The following is a 20,923-nucleotide window of genomic DNA, read 5'->3' as shown; positions in this document are numbered from 1 at the left end:
AAATACAGTGTAGAGCAAAGGCTATGAAATGCTTTTTGATACCAGGTCGATAGTCAAACTGGTTTACGTTTGACAATACCAGTATGAATAGGTCATGATTGAGGTCATGTTGTTTTATGTAACGGTAGAGGTGAGGGCTATACTAAAGAGCATCGAGCATACACATTTTCAAAGAAAAGCCAAGTAGATGATTCCTGATGTATGTTATGTATTTGGAACATTTATAATTTTTGTTGAAAAGTGAGATAGAAAACAACTGTTTGTGCTGTTTCATGGTTTTTACCTAAAGTCAGTAAAGAAATTTGTGTGCCTAGTGCATAAATTGGTCACATAAGACTTTTTCACAACCATTATGCTCATAAGGAGCAAGCATTCGCCACCACTAGCAGATCATTTTTTAAAACACTAAAGACAAATTAACTGCCAAAAATAAGTTAATATTCATAATTGTGAAATATAGTCCAAATAATTATGAAGTCTTAAAAGGCTATTTTATTTTTTTGCTTTGACGCCTTCCTGTGACAGCCTTTCAAGACGTCATAATTATTTGGACTAAGTGAAATATAGACATGGTGCGCTTATTTTTTCTTATCATTTTTATTCATTTGCGCCATGCAGATACACGTAACCTTAACCCTCTTGCTGCCTCTAAATTTATGTGGTTGTAGTTCCTGTGCCAGAAAATAGGATAGCTTGATGCTTGTTATGACGTATGCCCAACAATGATGTCTTTCGACATGTCACCATGCAGGCATGCCCTAATGATGTTACGAAGAAAAATATTACACAGTTTAATCTTCGATATTTTATTTGAAAGAGATACAGCAATGATAAGAAGCTTGCACAATTAAACATATGGACATATGTGTCCCTCGGGTAGCAAGAGGGTTAAACCAGTCAACTGGGAAAGTGACCACATGTACATCTCCTTAATTTTATATGTGATGCACTATCATGTCAAGAGAATGATTTTTTCAATCACTGATTATATCTGTATGATATGATAATGATAAAGCATGTAAATATTACTATAAACTGTTTCACGAGTCATGATCAAGCTTACCTCCCTTTTTTCACCATTGTGGAGGCGCAAGTGCATCAATTTCTTCATAAATCAGCCAATTTCATCTTGTTATACTGACTGCTATACTTTAGAATAAGTTGTTTCCTGCTATTCCGTATCAAAATAAGTATGAAGGGTGAGTTGGATAGGGAGAAAATGACAATTTTTTAAGATAACTTCTCTAAATTTAATTATCACAACTATAATCAACCAATTTTTTTGCTACTTAGAACTTACAAAAATTAATATGTCTGTATTTGCATAGTTTTCTGATCTCACATAAGCATGATAAGCAAAATATAAGCAATAGAAAGTTTGGGCTTCAAACGTCAATATAAAATACATTGTACTTCACATCTCCTTTTCAAAGCCTTAATTTCTTTAAGATATTATACAAGCAAAATCATTTTTTGAAATACTACAAAAAATTTCATTCTGATTATTCATGTTAATTCAGTTGGATACATGTAGGACTTTCTTGAAATTCACTTCGGATAGCCTAAATCTGATTTTAAAATTACAATTTAGTACAAATTATTTCCTTTGTTGGGAAGTGTACTGGTATACATACTGGTTCACTGCAGTGAGAGCAATTAGAAGTAAAAGAAACCTAGTATATGTTTCTTTGATTCATAAGCATTTCCAGCTTTATAATAGAGTTTGATTATAAAAGAGGGACGAAAGATACCAAAGGGACAGTCAAACTCATAGATCGAAAACAAACTGACAACGCCATGGCCAAAAATAAAAAGACAAACAGACAAATAATAGTACCGGTACAGATGACACAACATAGAAAATTAAAGACTAAGCAACACGAACCCCATAAGTATGTTGGAAGGCAAAACACCATTAGTAATTTCTAAATTTATATAAATCAAATATTATCTTTAAATCAACAGGGATTAAAAACTGCTAATCAATGACTCATCATTGAGCTTTATTTTTGTTACAGAGCATTTCTCACAGGCAAGGGAAATAACCTGTGTTAAATTATAATTTAAGTGTAAAATTCATGATTCAGTAAATGAGTTCATAGAAAGGGCTATTGTCACGGCTGGTAATCTACACACGCAGAACAATCGGTTCTGCAATGAAAACCGTGAGAGGATTTTCCGGTTATGCTTGAGTGGAGTAATTGTCACCGCTTCGAAAGGTATGTACATTTCTAAATCGAAATTTTCTAGTTCAATTGATCAAAATATTGAAAATCGGAGAATGCTATGCTGTGGTGAATACTTTAACGAAGAGACACATGTATCATTAACTGTTGTGCATGGAGTAAAACTCCTACAAAATCAATCGTCCCACGAGTAATTGATGAAAAAAGTGACATTTCAATTTTGAGATGGTTCTATTAACAGACCTACAAGTTCAAATTTAGTTTTTTTTCTGTCAACGGGATTGAATGTCGTTTTGGGCGGCGTGTACGCTGTCCGAAGTTGAAAGACGTCGTAATTAATCTAGAAACTGCCAATTTTCATTATTTCATGCGTGAGGGGATCGGTTCTGATTAAGGACATCGTGAATGCGTGAGAGGAAGTGCAATTATAGTCAATCATAAATCTAAACCACTTATATTTACGTTGCAGCCATTTCCATATTCATTGTCAATTTATATTTAGTATGAACTTCAATAAAACTGTGCAAGTTACTTGCCTTTCTTTGAAAAAAGTAAAATCACAAAAATACTAAACTCCGAGGAAAATTAAAAAAAGTCCCTAATCAAATGGCAGAATCAAATGATAAAACACATCAAACGAATGGACAACAACTGTCATATTTCTGACTTGGTACAGGTATTTTCAAATGTAGAAAATGGTGGATTGAACCTGGTTTTATAGCGCTAAACCTCTCACTTGTATGACAGTCGCATCAAATTCCATTATATTTACAACGATGCGTGAACAAAACAGACATAATAGGTAAAGTTGTCAAAATAGGGGTCAGCAGTCATCACCATGTCACAATCTCAATTAGAACAAAAACAAACAAATATTTAACAAAGAAGCATAAAAAAGTATCTATCAAATTTAGCAACCACATTCATTGCTTACTTATATATGTATTTTAAATCAACCAATAAAGGATTGAAATATTTGAAGGCCTGTGACTGAATGGCAAGGTTCACATCAACTCTAGTGTAGAGTCGCGTGTTTGACGTCAGAATGTAAACGTCACACAGTAAGAGATATAAAATAATTTTGTCGTTGAAGTGATTGTTGCATTTTTCGATATAAAGATATGTTTGCACTTCCCCTCACGCATTCACGGTGTCCTCAATCAGAACAGTTCCCCTCACGCATGAAATAATGAAAATTAGCAGTTTTTAGATTTATTAAGACGTCTATCAACTTCAGACAGCGTACACGCCGCTCAAAACAACATTCAATCCTGTTAACAGATTAAAAACTAAATTTGAACTTGTAGGTCTGTTAATAGAACCATCTCAAAATTGAAATGTCACTTTTTTCATCAATTACTCGTGGGACGACTGATTTTGTAGGAGTTTTACTCCATGCATAACAGTAAATGATACATATGTCTCTTCGTTAAAGTATTCACCACAGCATAGCATTCTCCGATTTTCAATATTATGATCAATTGAACTAGAAAATTTCGATTTAGAAATGTACATACCTTTCGAAGCGGTGACAATTACTCCACTCAAGCATAACCGGAAAATCCTCTCACGGTTTTCATTGCAGAACCGATTGTTCTGCGTGTGTAGATTACCAGCCGTGATTGTCATCAAATGCTTTTAAAAGTGAACTTCATATAGCAAACATTGAATTCCCTCACAATTTTTTTTCACTCACTATAGTTACAAGTTAAAATGAATATTCTATCCACGAAAAATCCACTTGATGTATTGGCCCTGGCAAAATTGAAGATATTGGTCCCTAGATTAACCAAGTAGAGGGCCAATATAGCTAATAAAAATATATACCAGGGCCAATGTAGAAACAGTCAGTTCATAACAGTCCTTCATTATACAATAAGTAATAACTAAACACTTAATCTTATTCAGGTGCAGGAAATCATACATAAATAATTTTTTTCAGTCATGATGTTGTCAATACTAATGATAGTTCTGATTTCCAATCCTAGTACTTCAGTATCTGCTAACAACTTTCATTATTTTGCAGATAAAAAGAACATGGGAAGGATAAATCAGACATTTAACCATATTTATTCTAAGTTATGTCTGGGTAATTAAAATACACAATGTTATATTTATTTTATAGAACTATAGAAATAAACATTACAGATGGTTTGAGGAGAACAGTCATGTTATGCTATTTTAAGGAGAACAGTCATGCTATTTTAAGGAGAACAGTCATGCTATTTTAAGGAGAACAGTCAAGCTATTTTAAGGAGAATAGTCAAGCTATTTTAAGGAGTCATGCTATTTACTGATACAACCCCCTAGGAAATGCTACAGAAAAGGATACACATATTTCATCAACATGTACATTTATTACCAAAGAAAAATACATTAGTCTGTCCAAACCTCAGCATATGTCACAGATCTGTTCACTGTAGTAAAAGACTGACCTCATTTAATGTGAAGTCCAGATTTACTTTTTGTTGTAACAGGTACATTTCAACTGCTCTATTACCAAGATCGTCAAGTATTGGTTTCAGATTTACCTCAAATGAACTGATAAATTTACCTAGAGATAATGTTGGAGGACCTCACATTATTTTATCCTACTTCTCCACATCAGGTTCTGGACACAATGAAGTTCTTTATTTTGCAAATGTGAGAAGAAAAACGCAGAATGTTTCTTCAGTTTTATCCTGGAAAGGAAAGATAATTTTATGTGGACAACACTTCTTTTTCACTAGCAGTATAAATTGCCAGATTGGTTATAAGCTGAAAAACAATGTCAAAGACTGTTATTCTTTATTTAACCTGTCACCTGACTGTACGGAGGAGGAGTTACGAGAGGCCTATCTACGCCTCGCTAAACAGTATCACCCAGACAGTGGGACATCAACAGCATGTCCTCGCAAGTTTTCACAGATTCAGGATGCTTATAAAGCCATAAAGGTATGATCAGTTGATTCATAAATCGGGAGTGAATTGAAGATCCTTTAAAATATTCAGAATTTAACAATTGTGAATGGAGATATAATGTATCAAACAAGATGCACAGAAATTGAATCTGTTTCTCTAATGCATTCTTTGTTACATTACTATACACATGCAATATGACATAACAAAATCGTAAGAACGGAAGAAATTTGAATGTCATAATTAAATTTTAATAAATGGTGAAATAATTTTGGACATTTGTATTCTTTTCAAGCGGGATGTTTAAAGACACACCCACGTTCATTTTGATCTATAAAGAGGCTAACTCCTAACTATCCTACTGCCTGTCGATACATTTATTTTTGGCATTGCACAAGTCATATGTCTTCTTTGACTGTCCATGACGTTAAAATACTAAATCCCTGGGATGTGTTTTAGTTGATTTTAGTCTCTGATGCATGATTTTTTATTACTAATTGCTTTTGGCTTTTAACTAGCTGTCAGTAACTGCGAGTACTCTCAAATCATACTTTCTTGTTTATTTGACCTGTTGATACTAATTGTAATGCTTTTTTGTTATTTAATGTTTACTTATTAAGGGTTATATCTGGTCTATATACATTTGTACCAGCTTTAATAAGTGTTTGGTATTACTATAAATTTTCACTTCTTCGTACTATGAACATCAAAATTATTTATTTTGTAAAAATATTTCCTTTCTCCATTTGAACTGTACACGTATACCTAACAACAAAATTATTTTCATTTACCTGTGTTTAAAGTAATTGCAAATGGCTGATATTTTTGTTCATATTGTTTTTCTTAAATTGTTTAACATTTCACAGCGGTATAATATGTTACTTTAATTATTCTTCTCTTAGTTTATTTATTTTGTATTTACATTGTATCATAGATCAAATTTATTTGTTCAGTGTATGTTCACTGGTGTTAATATGTCTTTTGATTGAGTTAAGCCATTTCAATTGATATTTTATAGTGTGTCTTTCTATGTTGTGATTTTGCACTATTGTTTCAGAGAAGGGTGAAGGTTTGGTACCATTAAAACATTTAAACCCGCTGCAATTGTTTGCACCTGTCCTAAGTCAGGAATCTGATGATCAGTAGTTGTTGTTTGTTGATGTGGTTCATAAGTGTTTCTCGTTTCTCGTTTTTTATATAGATTAGACCGTTGGTTTTCCTGTTTGAATGGTTTTACACTAGTAATTTTTGGTGCCCTTTATAGCTTGCTGTTCGGTGTGAGCCTAGGCTTTGTGTTGAAGACGGTACTTTGACCTATAATGGTTTCCTTTTATAAATTTTGACTTGGATGGAGAGTTGTCTCATTGGCACTCATACCACATCTTCTTATATCTATATGTTACAAAATATATATGCAACAATTTTTTGAACCAAAAAATCTCATATATTTTATGTATTTTACCTGAAAAAGACTTTTTCTTGCTGCATAATAAAATATTTAATTTAAATTAACATTATATTCTATTATCATGATTATCAAACTGAATTGAGCTATCTCCCCTGAGAGTTGTAATTTTTTTTCAAAATGTTGAATCAATAAAGAAGTTGTATATACTTGAATGCATCTGCAAACAAAGACAGCAAAATACTCAAATACTACCGTAATTAAATGTTTCACATTCATATACCAACTTGAACAACTTAAAAATCTGATTAATACATTTACCATTCTATCCATACATATAATAAATATCCAACATTATCCCATTCAATAGAACTTTGACAGCTTAAAATCAGAGGAAGTTAAAATACAGATAAACAAATATGTGAAGCTAGTAAAATAATCACTACTCAGAAAATGTAATTTGAATAGGCAGTGTTAAAGTCATTCAAGTTGAATAATAATGTTTAAAACCCTTGAAAATGCTTAAGTGAATGGGTGGTTGATGGTAAAAAACAAACAGCTTTTAGGTCAAAGTATCTGAAGAAGAAACTTAAGAAGCTGATATGGAGAATTGTGGCACATTAAAAATCATGACCAGACTGGACCCAGATGGACTATACATGTATGTGTATGCTGGTACATTATAGAAAAGTAATGTTTTTATGTACATGTACCTTAAATGACAAAGGTAGGGAGAGGGGGAACCCTTTTTCTGATCTTTGTTTGTTAATAAATTACTAATTTTTTTGGTGCAGGAAAATATGAGAGCTGATCTACAGATGCCAGTTGACATTGTTGAAGAGGAGGAAAAGGGAGAATTTGACTTTCCTCACACACTACCTCAACATAGACAGTACCTTGGTAATGAGGTATGTATATACACACACACACACTACCTCAATATAGATGGTACCTTGGTAATGAGGAATGTATAAACACACACTACCTCAATAGACAGTACCTTTGTAATGAGGTATGTATACACACACACTACCTCAACATAGACAGTACCTTGGTAATGAGGTATGTATATATACACACACACACTACCTCAACATAGATGATAATTTGATAATGAGGTATGTATACACACACACACACACACACACACACTACCTCAACACAGATGATACCTTGGTAATGCGGTATGTATACACACACCCACACACTACCTCAACATAGACAGTACCTTGGTAATGAGGTATGTAAACACACACTACCTCAACATAGATAATACCTTGATAATAAGTAGATATAAGAAGATGTGGTATGAGTGCCAATGAGACAACTCTCCATCCAAGTCAAAATTTATAAAAGTAAACCATTATAGGTCAAAGTACAGTCTTCAACACGGAGCCTAGGCTCACACCGAACAGCAAGCTATAAAGGGCCCCAAAAATTACTAGTGTAAAACCATTCAAACGGGAAAACCAACTGTCTAATCTATATAAAAAACAAGAAACGAGAAACACTTATGAACCACATCAACAAACGACAACTACAGAACATCGTATTCCTGACTTAGGACAGGTGTGTATACACACACACTGCCTCAATAGACAGTACCTTGGTAATGAGGTATGTATACATACACACTACCTCAACATAGACAGTTCCTTGGTAATGAGGTATGTATACACACACACACACACTACCTCAACATAGATAATACCTTGGTAATGAAGTATGTTTACACACACACACACACACTACCTCAACATAGATAATACAACATGTACCTTGGTATAAATAAGGTATATATGCACACACACTACCTCAACATAGATAATACCTTGGTAATAAGGTATGGATACACACACACTGCCTCAATAGACAGTACCTTTGTAATGAGGTATATATTATAATACACACACATACTACCTCAACATAGACAGTACCTTAGTAATGAGGTATGTATACACACACACTATCTCAACATAGACAGTACCTTGGTAATGAGGTATGTTTATACACACACACTACCTCAACATAGAAAATACCTTGGTGATAAGGTATGTACACACACACACTACCTCAACATAGATAATACCTTGGTAATGATGTATGTATACACACACACTGCTTCGATAGACAATACCTTGGTAATTAGGTATGTATATACACACATACACTACCTCAACATAGACAGTACCTTGGTGATAAGGTATGTATACACACACACTGCCTCAATAGACAGTACCTTGGTAATGAGGTATATATTATACACACTACCTCAACATAGACAGCACCTTGGTAATGAGGTATGTATTCACATTCACACACACACACACACACACACTACCTCAACATAGATAATACCTTTGTAATAAGATATGTATACACACACACACTGCCTCAATATAGACAGTACCTTGGTAATGAGGTATGTATACACACACACTAACTCAACATAGATAATACCTTGGTAATAAGGTATGTATACACACACACTGCCTCAATAGACAGTACCTTGGTAATGAGGTATATATACACACACTACTTCAACATAGACAGCACCTTGATAATGAGGTATGTATACACACACACACACACTTCCTCAACATAGATAATACCTTGATAATAAGGTATGTTTACACACACACTGCCTCAATATATGATATAAATTAGAACTGGGTATGCCATGTATGCATAAATACATACTGTTTCAATAGAACTCATTCAATTTTCAAGTGCTTTATTTTGTAATTTATTTATCAGTTTTTCCATGTTCTTTTTGTTTATTCTGGAGCACCAAAATGTCAATTGGTGTAAAACTAACCTATTTCTATTTGTTTACAATTTTGTACTTTTTTTTAAATTTTTTGAGAGATGATCATAATTTGTAGTAATTTGCACAGTATGTCTTAAAAATCCAGACAAATTGGGAAGTATAGCGAATATACTTATAAATAGTATATGATGTACATGAAGCTGGTTTTTGTCTCACCCCAAGGTCACAGAAATGAGCCTTAGGTGTACTGTTTTCAGCAAGAGCATCTTCAACATTTTTTTTTAGAATTTGGATTAGATCAGTTTAATGGGAACCCCTAATGGGAAGTTAATGATATTTGGCATGTAGCTATATTGGCATTGGCACATCTAATTTCCAAGGAGATTACTTGGCTCTGCCCCTCAGTCATTGATAATTTTGCATAGTTTACATGTTAAAATTTGTGATTATTTCAGGTTAAAACCTCTAATGGTAGGTCAGTAATTTTAGGTATGCCTTTATATTAGCATTAGTTCATCTCATTTTCAAGGAGATTATATGGCCCCATTCTCAGTGATGGTTCATTGACATTTCAACTTTTGCATGTTTTACATGTTAAGGGTGTGGTAAGTTCATCATACGGGGAACTACTTATTATACGTCAATGATATGAGATAAACACTTGTATAAGCATTGACATGTCTCATTTTTACTGAGATTATTTGGCCCTTGACCTTCAATCATGGGTCATTAACTATCAATGTTTTGCATAGTTAAAGTATTGCCATTTTAATTTCGACATTTGCATTTTACTACCAAAGTTACATACATGCAAGACAAATATCTGTGTCAACAGTTTATTTATGGATATAGTAAAACCAATGTTAAAACTTAAAACCAATGTAAAAGAACATGTATAGACATTATAATTTGTATATTTATTGCAGGGTGTAGGGTTTGGTAACCCTAGCCAGAGACAGAGCCAATATAACAAATATAAAGTACAAAGAGCATCAGAAGTTGTGACTGAGTTCAGAATGAGTAAAAATGTCTTGCAAACAGAAACATCAGCATTAGCAGTTAATAAGAAGCAAGCCAAGAAAAGTAAAATTAGGTCAGCAGTTGAAGTAACTTGCAAAATTAATGAATAACCAGTATGAATGGCCTATTTAAATATTAAACATGTTTGGTTTCATGTAAAAAATATCCTCTGGATTTCTTTATCGAAAAATTTCTGACTTTTATAGAATAAGGCTATTTTTTTAAAACTATAATAAGTTGTAGCAATCTGTAAAAAATGTTTGTTTTAAAAAAAATTCTTATATTTTCTAGTTTTAAATCCTTTGTTTTTAAGCTTTGCAGGCACAAATTGTAGAATAAATGTCCTAATTGAGTTTACATAGAAATGTATGGCCAATAAGATAAAAGGAGTATTTACAACAGTATAATTAAGAGTATTATTGTTCACATTAAAAGCTTAAATGCAATCCACTTATGTCATTTTTGTTGAGCCTGCGACTTTTGTCGCAGAAAGCTCGACATAAGGATAGTGATCCAGCAGCGGCGGCGTTAACTAACTTCTTAAAAGCTTAATATTTCAGAAGGTAGAAGACCTGGATGCTTCATACTTTGTATATAGATGCCTTATGATATGATGTTTCCGTCTGTCATATGTCCATTGTCCTTGACCTCATTTTCATGGTTCAGTGACTACTCGAAAAAAAAAAATCAGATTTTTTGTAATGTTAATTTCTCTCTTATTATGAGTTATAGGATAACTATATTTGGTATATGCGTACCTTGCAAGATCCTCATGCCTGTCAGTCAGTTTTCACTTGACCTCAACCTCATTTCATGGATCAGTGAACAAGGTTAAGTTTTCATGGTCAAGTCCATATCTCAGATACTATAAACAATAGGTCTACTATATTTGGTGTATGTAATGATTGTAAGGTGTCCAACTGGCAGGTGTCATCTGACCTTGACCTCATTTTCATGGTTCAGTGGTTAAAGTTTAGTTTTTGTGATTTGGTCTATTTTTCTATTGCTGTATGCAATAGGTTAACTATATTTGGTGTATGGAAATATTTTACGATGTAAATGTCAGTCTGGCAGGTTTTATTTGAACTTGACCTCATTTTCACAGTTCATTGCTCAATGTTAAGTTTTTGTGTTTTGGTCTGTTTCTCTAATACTATATGCAGTAGGTCAACTATATTTGGTGTATGGAAATATTTTACGATGTACATGTCAGTCTGGCAGGTTTTATTTGACCTTGACCTCATTTTCACGGTTCATTGCTCAATGTTAATTTTTTGTGTTTTGGTCTGTTTTTCTAATACTGTATGCAGTAGGTCAACTATATTTGGTGTATGGAAATATTTTACGATGTACATGTCAGTCTGGCAGGTTTTATTTGACCTTGACCTCATTTTCATGGTTCATTGCTCAATGTTAATTTTTTGCGTTTTGGTTTGTTTTTATACGCCCGTTTACGGGACGTATTATGGTATATCGTTGACTGTCTGTCCGTCCGTCTGTCCGTCCATCTGTCTGTCCGTCTGTCTGTCCCTCCATCTGTCTGTCCGTCCGTCCGTCGTCAACATGTCGAACATTAACTCAAAAACTCTTTACCCAATTTGCATAAAACTTTGGTGAATTGTATATATCTATTGACAAAAGCTCCCTTTCATTTTTCATAAATTTTAGATTTTACATTTCAGAGAAATGGGGTTTTATTCATTATAAAAAGGGGTGGGGGGGTTCCAGTTTTCGAACAATAACTAAAAAATGCTTTCTCCAATTTGCAGGAAAAATTCTGGTCAATTGTTTTTATCTATTGACATAAGCTCCCTTTCGATTTTTATAAATTTTAGATTTTACATTTTCGAGTTATGGGGTTTTATTCATTAAAAAGGGGGATTTTCTAGTTTTCGGATAATAACTCAAAAATGCTTTCAGCAGTTCTCATGAAACCTTGGTGAATTGTTTATATCTATTGACGTAAGCTCCCTTTTGTTTTTATAAATTTTAGTTTTTCGTTTCCGAGTTATGGGGTTTTATTCATTAAAAAAAGGGGGATTTTCAAGTTTTCAGACAATAACTAAAAAATGTTTTCACAGTTCTCATGAAACTTTGATGAATTGTTTAAATCTATTGATGTAAGCTGCCTTTTGATTTTTTTAAATTTTAGATTTGATGTTTCGAGTTATGGGGTTTTATTCATTAAAAAAAGGGGGATTTTCCAGTTTTTTGACAATACCTTTAAAGTGCTTTGAGCAGTTTTCATTAAACTTTCGTGCCTGGTTTATATCTATTAAGATAACCTCCCTTTATTTGTTTATAGTCTGACAACAGATTTACTAAGTATTGCGCAACAGCACAGTGTATTGCACAACAGCAAGAAATCTTTAATTGAATATAAATTCAATTCATATAACCAATTTCAAGTTTTTTGACTACATTTATTCAGAAACCTATAATATGTCAAATATTTAATTACAATCCAAATTCAGACCTGTATCAAGCTTGAATATTGTGTCCATTTTTGCCCAACTGTTCAGGGTTGGACTTCTACGGGCGTATCCAGCTGCGCTCAGCAAAGCAGTTTATTCTAATACTGTATGCAGTAGGTCAACTATATTTGGTGTATGGAAATATTTTACGATGTACATGTCAGTCTGGCAGGTTTTATTTGACCTTGACCTCATTTTCACGGTTCATTGCTCAATGTTAATTTTTTGTGTTTTGGTCTGTTTTTCTAATACTGTATGCAGTAGGTCAACTATATTTGGTGTATGGAAATATTTTACGATGTACATGTCAGTCTGGCAGGTTTTATTTGACCTTGACCTCATTTTCATGGTTCATTGCTCAATGTTAATTTTTTGTGTTTTAGTCTGTTTTTATACGCCCGTTTACGGGACGTATTATGGTATATCGTTGACTGTCTGTCCGTCCGTCTGTCCGTCCATCTGTCTGTCCGTCCGTCCGTCGTCAACATGTCGGACATTAACTCAAAAACTCTTTACCCAATTTGCATAAAACTTTGGTGAATTGTATATATCTATTGACAAAAGCTCCCTTTCATTTTTCATAAATTTTAGATTTTACATTTCAGAGAAATGGGGTTTTATTCATTATAAAAAGGGGTGGGGGGGGGTTCCAGTTTTCGAACAATAACTAAAAAATGCTTTCTCCAATTTGCAGGAAAAATTCTGGTCAATTGCTTTTATCTATTGACATAAGCTCCCTTTCGATTTTTATAAATTTTAGATTTTACGTTTTCCAGTTATGGGGTTTTATTCATTAAAAAGGGGGATTTTCTAGTTTTCGGATAATAACTCAAAAATGCTTTCAGCAGTTCTCATGAAACCTTGGTGAATTGTTTATATCTATTGACGTAAGCTCCCTTTTGTTTTTATAAATTTTAGTTTTTTCGTTTCCGAGTTATGGGGTTTTATTCATTAAAAAAAGGGGGATTTTCAAGTTTTCAGACAATAACTAAAAAATGTTTTCCACAGTTCTCATGAAACTTTGATGAATTGTTTAAATCTATTGATGTAAGCTGCCTTTTGATTTTTATAAATTTTAGATATGATGTTTCAAGTTATGGGGTTTTATTCATTAAAAAAAGGGGGATTTTCCAGTTTTTTGACAATGCCTTTAAAGTGCTTTGAGCAGTTTTCATTAAACTTTCGTGCCTGGTTTATATCTATTAAGATAACCTCCCTTTATTTGTTTATAGTCTGACAACAGATTTACTAAGTATTGCGCAACAGCACAGTGTATTGCACAACAGCAAGAAATCTTTAATTGAATATAAATTCAATTCATATAACCAATTTCAAGTTTTTTGACTACATTTATTCAGAAACCTATAATATGTCAAATATTTAATTACAATCCAAATTCAGACCTGTATCAAGCTTGAATATTGTGTCCATTTTTGCCCAACTGTTGAGGGTTGGACTTCTACGGGCGTATCCAGCTGCGCTCAGCAAAGCAGTTTATTTTAATACTGTATGCAGTAGGTCAACTATATTTGGTGTATGGAAATATTTTACGATGTACATGTCAGTCTGGCAGGTTTTATTTGACCTTGACCTCATTTTCACGGTTCATTGCTCAATGTTAATTTTTTGTGTTTTGGTCTGTTTTTCTAATACTGTATGCAGTAGGTCAACTATATTTGGTGTATGGAAATATTTTACGATGTACATGTCAGTCTGGCAGGTTTTATTTGACCTTGACCTCATTTTCACGGTTCATTGCTCAATGTTAATTTTTTGTGTTTTGGTCTGTTTTTCTAATACTGTATGCAGTAGGTCAACTATATTTGGTGTATGGAAATATTTTACGATGAACATGTCAGTCTGGCAGGTTTTATTTGACCTTGACCTCATTTTCATGGTTCATTGCTCAATTTTAAATTACTTTGTGTTTTGGTCTGTTTTTATACGCCCGTTTACGGGACGTATTATGGTATATCGTTGACTGTCTGTCCGTTCGTCTGTCCGTCCATCTGTCCGTCCGTCCGTCGTCAACATGTCGGACATTAACTCAAAAACTCTTTACCCAATTTGCATAAAACTTTGGTGAATTGTATATATCTATTGACAAAAGCTCCCTTTCATTTTTCATAAATTTTAGATTTTACATTTCAGAGAAATGGGGTTTTATTCATTATAAAAAGGGGTGGGGGGGGGGTTCCAGTTTTCGAACAATAACTAAAAAATGCTTTCTCCAATTTGCAGGAAAAATTCTGGTCAATTGTTTTTATCTATTGACATAAGCTCCCTTTCGATTTTTATAAATTTTAGATTTTACGTTTTCGAGTTATGGGGTTTTATTCATTAAAAAGGGGGATTTTCTAGTTTTCGGATAATAACTCAAAAATGCTTTCAGCAGTTCTCATGAAACCTTGGTGAATTGTTTATATCTATTGACGTAAGCTCCCTTTTGTTTTTATAAATTTTAGTTTTTCATTTCCGAGTTATGGGGTTTTATTCATTAAAAAAAGGGGGATTTTCAAGTTTTCAGACAATAACTAAAAAATGTTTTCCACAGTTCTCATGAAACTTTGATGAATTGTTTAAATCTATTGATGTAAGCTGCCTTTTGATTTTTATAAATTTTAGATATGATATTTTACGATGTACATGTCAGTCTGGCAGGTTTTATTTGACCTTGACCTCATTTTCACTGTTCGTTGCTCAATGTTAAGTTTTTGTGTTTTGGTCTGTTTTTCTTAAACTTTAAGCAATATGTCAACTATATTTGGTGTATGGAATGATTGTAAGGTGTATATGTCTGTCTGGCAGTTATCATCTGACCTTCACCTCATTTTCATGGTTCTTTGGTCAATGTTCAGTTTTCCTGGTTAACTTTGTTTTTTAGATACTATAAGCAATTGGTCAACCATATTTGATGCATGAATTGATTTTAAGGTGTACATGTGTGTCTGGCAGGGTTCATCTGACCTTGACTTCATTTTCATGGTTCATTGGTCAATATAGAATCTTCACGGTTTGGTCTGTTTCTTTTATACTATAAGCAATAGGTCATCTATATTCTGTGTATGGAATGATTGTATTAAAGGTGTACATGTATTTCTGGTTTGGTTTATCTGACCTTGACCTCATTTTCTTGGATCATAAATGTTAATATGATACTTGTAGTAAAACTTTAAATGTAGGATTATCAACATAAAATCAATGGTCAGTATAGTAGGCGAGACATTTCAGCGTGTGCACTCTTGTTATAATTCAATATTTGTTTTAATTTTGATTTTTGTTCTTTTTTGTTTACAAAAAATGTATATATGAATTGCAAATTTAATACACAAAATGTTAGTGTCACTTATAGTCATAGAAACAAAATGAAGTCAGAAGAACCCTTTTTCTGTAAAATATTTACAGACAAATACCTTTTGCTTCATTTACACTTCTGATTTGGAACGATTGAATTTTTACAATTATTTTAAGTGTGTCACTTTCCCAACACATGCATTTGCATTAGCATCCCCATTTATACCAAAAATAACCATTTATTTAAGCAAACCGCCATTATTTTTAAGTCTGTTGAACATATTTCTAGTGTAATCAGAGTGTTTAGTTTTGAATCATAAGTCTTTTAAAAAGGTTTCTGAGATCAGCGGTGTAAATTTTATGCGTAAAAAATTATTTCCAAGAATATTCTGAAAATTAAGTAAGTTTTTCTTGGCTACTGCAAGTGGATTAAACTTTACCCACCTAAATTCAACAACACAAACATACTGAATTGGAATACATTTTTTTTTTTTAAATTTTAAATTGTTATATTCTCAGTAACACTATAGACAGAATAGTAGAAGACTTGATACAAGAGTCCATGAGTAAAGGAGAGTTTGACAATCTGTCAGGAAAGGGGAAGCCACTGGACTATACTGAGAGAAATCCATTGGTTGATACCATGACTCATAACATACATAAAATACTGATCAACAATGGATATGCACCACAATGGATTACATTAGAAAAAGAAATAAGGTAAAGCAAATCATGCTTGCAGTATGTTTATGAAATATATTTTTGTTCAATCCTAGGAGAAGTTTAGATAAATGCAGTAAAAAAGCCACCGTTTAAACTCACTTAACCTAAAAAAAACCATTCCTTTATGATCAATAAAACCAAAGGGTACTGGAAAGTGCATAAATTAGATAACATAAGATAAAGTTGTTGCCCAGTTTCATTAGGGGAAAGTTAGGCAGGTTGTCAAATAGATAGACAGGGGTATGGAATGAGTAAGGAGGTGAAAAGAGGATAATCAATTTTGTTATAAAATCCTGTTTCAGTTTTCAACTTAGAGCCTTCAAACTTTTGTAGAATGTTTTTATTTACATTGAAGATGTGCACCAAAATTTGTGTACACATTTGTTAATTTGTTTGCAGATTTTCCAGATGGTGAAATTTACTCATATTTCAGCAGCATTATAGAGGAAGGTTCCCATATTGTGTTATCAACTCCTCTTATAGTTCTCAACCCAGAAATTAAAGTGCATAAACATATGTTTAATGATTAAGATTAATATCTATTCATCATTTACAGGGAGGACATAACAAATGCAAGACAGAGATTGGCCATTGAAAAAAAGAATATGAATAGTCTCACATCATCTTCTTCACTAGAGAAGAAATGGAGACATCACGTTAAAGTGTTTGAAAATTCAATTTTAGAACTGAACGAAAAAATAATGAAGTTCAACATGATAGTGCCTGTTACACTTTTACAAAAACAGAAAATACCTTATAATGTTAAAAGGGAAATCCAGAGGGTTTCCGAAAGATATGAGGAATACATACCACCTGACAGTCATGTGACTTCTCCAGATATATCATCAGAAATGGACAGTTATATTGCTGAAAGGGATAGTGATAGTATAGAATGGAAAGGAACATGGAAATTTATTAAAGAGACGTTCAAAAGTATGAAATCATAAGACAAAATCAGCACTAAATAATATATAAATATAAGAATGAATAGTTGTTCACCAATGCAGTTGAGTGTTAGAGCTAGAGTTTTATTTGAATTTTAAGGTTATCTGGGATTAAGCGCAATGAATTTTTCCATCATTTGGCATCCATCGCAGTCTGTGGTGTGGTGTGTTTCCATCATCTGTCCTAAACTTTAAAATGTTTTTAAGGATCAATTTATACAATTTTGGTATTCAGAAATGTTAGGCATTGTGCTATAGATTATTCAAAACTCATTTCTGTTTTGAAAAATGTATCTGAGAATTATCACCCTATCATATGTACAGCCTTTGTAAATTTAGATGCGGTAGTCACCAATTGCAAGTCGAGAACGGGAGATGGCGCAATTTGCCAAGAAGCAAAAGTGTGTCCTCTTTGTGACTAGATGGAAATCGGTGACGACTACCACTCATATTATGTCATGTAGCTACAATGTACTTGAATAATTCTAGAAAAATCTGCTTCCCCCTTTTTGTCATGAAATTGTTAACATTTATAATTTTTTACAACTATTTTCTTCAAACAATGTAATCATATAAGAAAAACTGTGTAAATTTATTAAGAACATCCAAGAGAAGGTCGTTCCTCCAGGTTAAAACTTTTTAGTGTTTATCATATATGTAATTCACACATAAACTACTGAACCCATTGAAACTAAACTTCAATTGATTTATTCCTAGAGTGTCCAGATTATCCTTTTTAAACTATATTAAGGTCTATGAACTAACATGGGTGCCACAGCTTAAAATAGAACATAGAGGTAAATCAGTTTTCTTATATCTTGAAATCGATAATTGATAGAGAAAACCTGTCCAAATGAAAACTTTCAGAATTTCAGGATCTACTCACCTTCCTTTTGTATCAAAGTTATCAGATGAATCCTTATAGGAGTAATTGGCCTTAACTGACGATTTTCTTTTACAAATTTTAGTATAGTTGCTTAATAACCTAAAACAATATAATAAATAGAAGTTGTAATCATCAGCAATACCAAATCTACAAAACTGCAACTATGACTGAACCATACTGATTTTCACACAATTACATGTATTTGAAGCAGTTTTGCACTTATGTCATTGCTATGTAATATGCAACATGTGTTAAAGTCTTATTTTATTCATCATGTATTCTTTTGAGAACTTGTAAAGGTCAAGACGAGGTACAAGTATGTAAGAAAAAGTCATATCTAGCCTGAATATACGGAGATAAAGAAATGGTACATTATGTTTAAACTCGAAACATTGTTATACAAATAGGCAGGTGTGATAGGATTTCTAAAGGGCAACTATCCCTAACGACAAAACGACAAAGATGTGAAAAATTTCAGGTCACAGTACATCCTTCATTTAGTGAGTAAAACCCATACCTTATGTTAAGCTATAAAAGGCTCTTGGATGACAACACATGAAACAAATCCAAAGAGAAAACCATAGACCTGATTATTCTACAACAATAACCCAATGAATAAACAGAAAACAATTATGACGGACAGCAATCAATGACAGCTACTGGATTACACGTTCATAGCTTTGGACAGGCACATAAAGAATGTGGTTGTGTGACAAATATTTGTGAACGCACAACCTTTCCTTAATTGTAACATGTGGAATAAGGACAGATCACAAGAACAAACTAAAAATCAGTTGGAATGAGCTTAAATCATCAGAGCGCTTCTATGCACAAAAACAAATAACAAAAAGACAAATGACACCGAGTAAAGATTTTTTTACTCTACTACCGGTAATTCCCTTTCTCCAATTAATGAACTTATTGTTATTTTAATAAAGCAAATTGAAATAATGGCATTGATTATTTTTGAAGTGTAAAAATCTTTCAATGTTTTAGATAATTAACATGATTTTGATGGTCCTTTCATATCAGTTGACAGTTTTGACTTTCGGATTCACTACACTAGACTTCTACACAATCTTATCAAACAGATGTTTTCGTATTCAATCAAATATTCCTTTAAATTGCAATTGCTTTTTTTCTGAGATACATATGAAACATTTTACTGTAATAAAAAGGAAATATATTAGGCTATAAAGTTTATGGACATGTTGTAGGAATTCCTATTGGCACCAATTGCCCCCTTTAATAGCAGACACTTGTTTCTTAATTGTTATGAATCACAGTTTATTATAAAACTCAGTAACGATCTGATGTGTCAAATTACATTTAGTTTACAAATTTCAGAAAAAACTTACAGTTTCTTTTATATTAGTTTCGTTTTAACTAATAAAGAGTTCTCTAAAATACTACAAAAATTTTAAAAAAGGAACTGGCTTGAATAATTAATAATTTCAGTTTAACATTTGGGACGCTATATATGAACATTTATTACAAAAGAGACGATTTTACGCTCATATTGTTAGTTTTCCTTTTTAGGGTTTTTATGTCACTTCTTACGGTGTGTTTATTTCTGGACATATTAGCTATCCCTGTGTCTATATCAATTTCAAGGAATGTAAACTATGTCCAATTGGAATATTATATAGAGGGGTTTTATTACCACAAATTATTCAAATCATTTACGAAATTCTTTCTAATGAATTTGATACAAAGATGTGGTTTGGAAGTTTTCCAACACCTATAAAACTTTATTACAAACCGGATATCACTTCCTGATTTTTACAATGATGTTGTTATAGAGCCCATAAATTTAGATATGTTTCATGCAAGCTTATTTATTGTTTGAAGAACTTATTCAAATGGGTTATCGTTTTAACATTAAGGTAAGACTTTTGAATTTAATTTTTTATAGGTACCAGTAGTTTTTTTTGGATAAATTTAAAACGAACATAAATAAACATGTATTGGTATACAGTTATAATACTAATGGTCCATACACCTGTAGATTTTTATACGGCCTCAAAACTTTTGCGGTTGTATATTGGTATGACGTTGGCGTCGTTGTCGTCATCGTCGTCCGAGGACACATTGGTTTTCGCACAATAACTTTAGTTTAAGTGAATGGATCTCTATGAAATTTTACCATAAGGTTCAATACCACAAAAGGAAGGTTAGGATTGATTTTGGGGGTTATGGTTAAGGAATTAGTGGCCAAAAAGGGGCCAAAAATATGCATTTTTGTAACTTCCAGACAATAACTTGTATTTAAGTGTATGGATCTCTCTGAAATTATACCACAAGTTTCCATACCACAAAGGGA

The 20,923-nt window shown here is 32.7% G+C and overlaps 1 protein-coding gene across 1 annotated transcript; it reads left to right on the top strand.

Moving 5' to 3' along the window:
• The first annotated feature begins 90 nt into the window (after positions 1 to 90).
• On the top strand, positions 91 to 20,117 carry LOC127719669 (dnaJ homolog subfamily C member 28-like). Its single transcript, XM_052225901.1, has 6 exons — positions 91 to 199; positions 4,312 to 5,120; positions 7,284 to 7,397; positions 10,186 to 10,352; positions 16,567 to 16,767; positions 17,327 to 20,117. Exons 2-6 carry the CDS (start codon positions 4,500 to 4,502, stop codon positions 17,715 to 17,717), a joined length of 1,494 nt encoding a protein of 497 aa, XP_052081861.1. The 5' UTR covers positions 91 to 199; positions 4,312 to 4,499; the 3' UTR covers positions 17,718 to 20,117.
• The last annotated feature ends 806 nt before the right edge of the window (positions 20,118 to 20,923 follow it).

Source organism: Mytilus californianus, unplaced genomic scaffold (assembly GCF_021869535.1).
Source record: "Mytilus californianus isolate M0D057914Y unplaced genomic scaffold, xbMytCali1.0.p SCAF_11, whole genome shotgun sequence".
Classification (NCBI taxonomy): Eukaryota; Metazoa; Mollusca; class Bivalvia; order Mytilida; family Mytilidae; genus Mytilus; species Mytilus californianus.
The sequence above is the reverse complement of the archived record's forward strand: the minus strand, read 5'-3'. Positions and strand labels throughout refer to the sequence as shown.

Bases quoted from the DNA above. Each gene is read 5' to 3' on its own strand.
- LOC127719669 (XM_052225901.1), top strand. From the start codon at position 4,500: ATGCTACAGAAAAGGATACACATATTTCATCAACATGTACATTTATTA. The intron at 5,121-7,283 runs GTATGATCAGTT...TTTTTGGTGCAG, and splicing joins ATGCTTATAAAGCCATAAAG to GAAAATATGAGAGCTGATCT. The intron at 7,398-10,185 runs GTATGTATATAC...TATTTATTGCAG, and splicing joins GACAGTACCTTGGTAATGAG to GGTGTAGGGTTTGGTAACCC.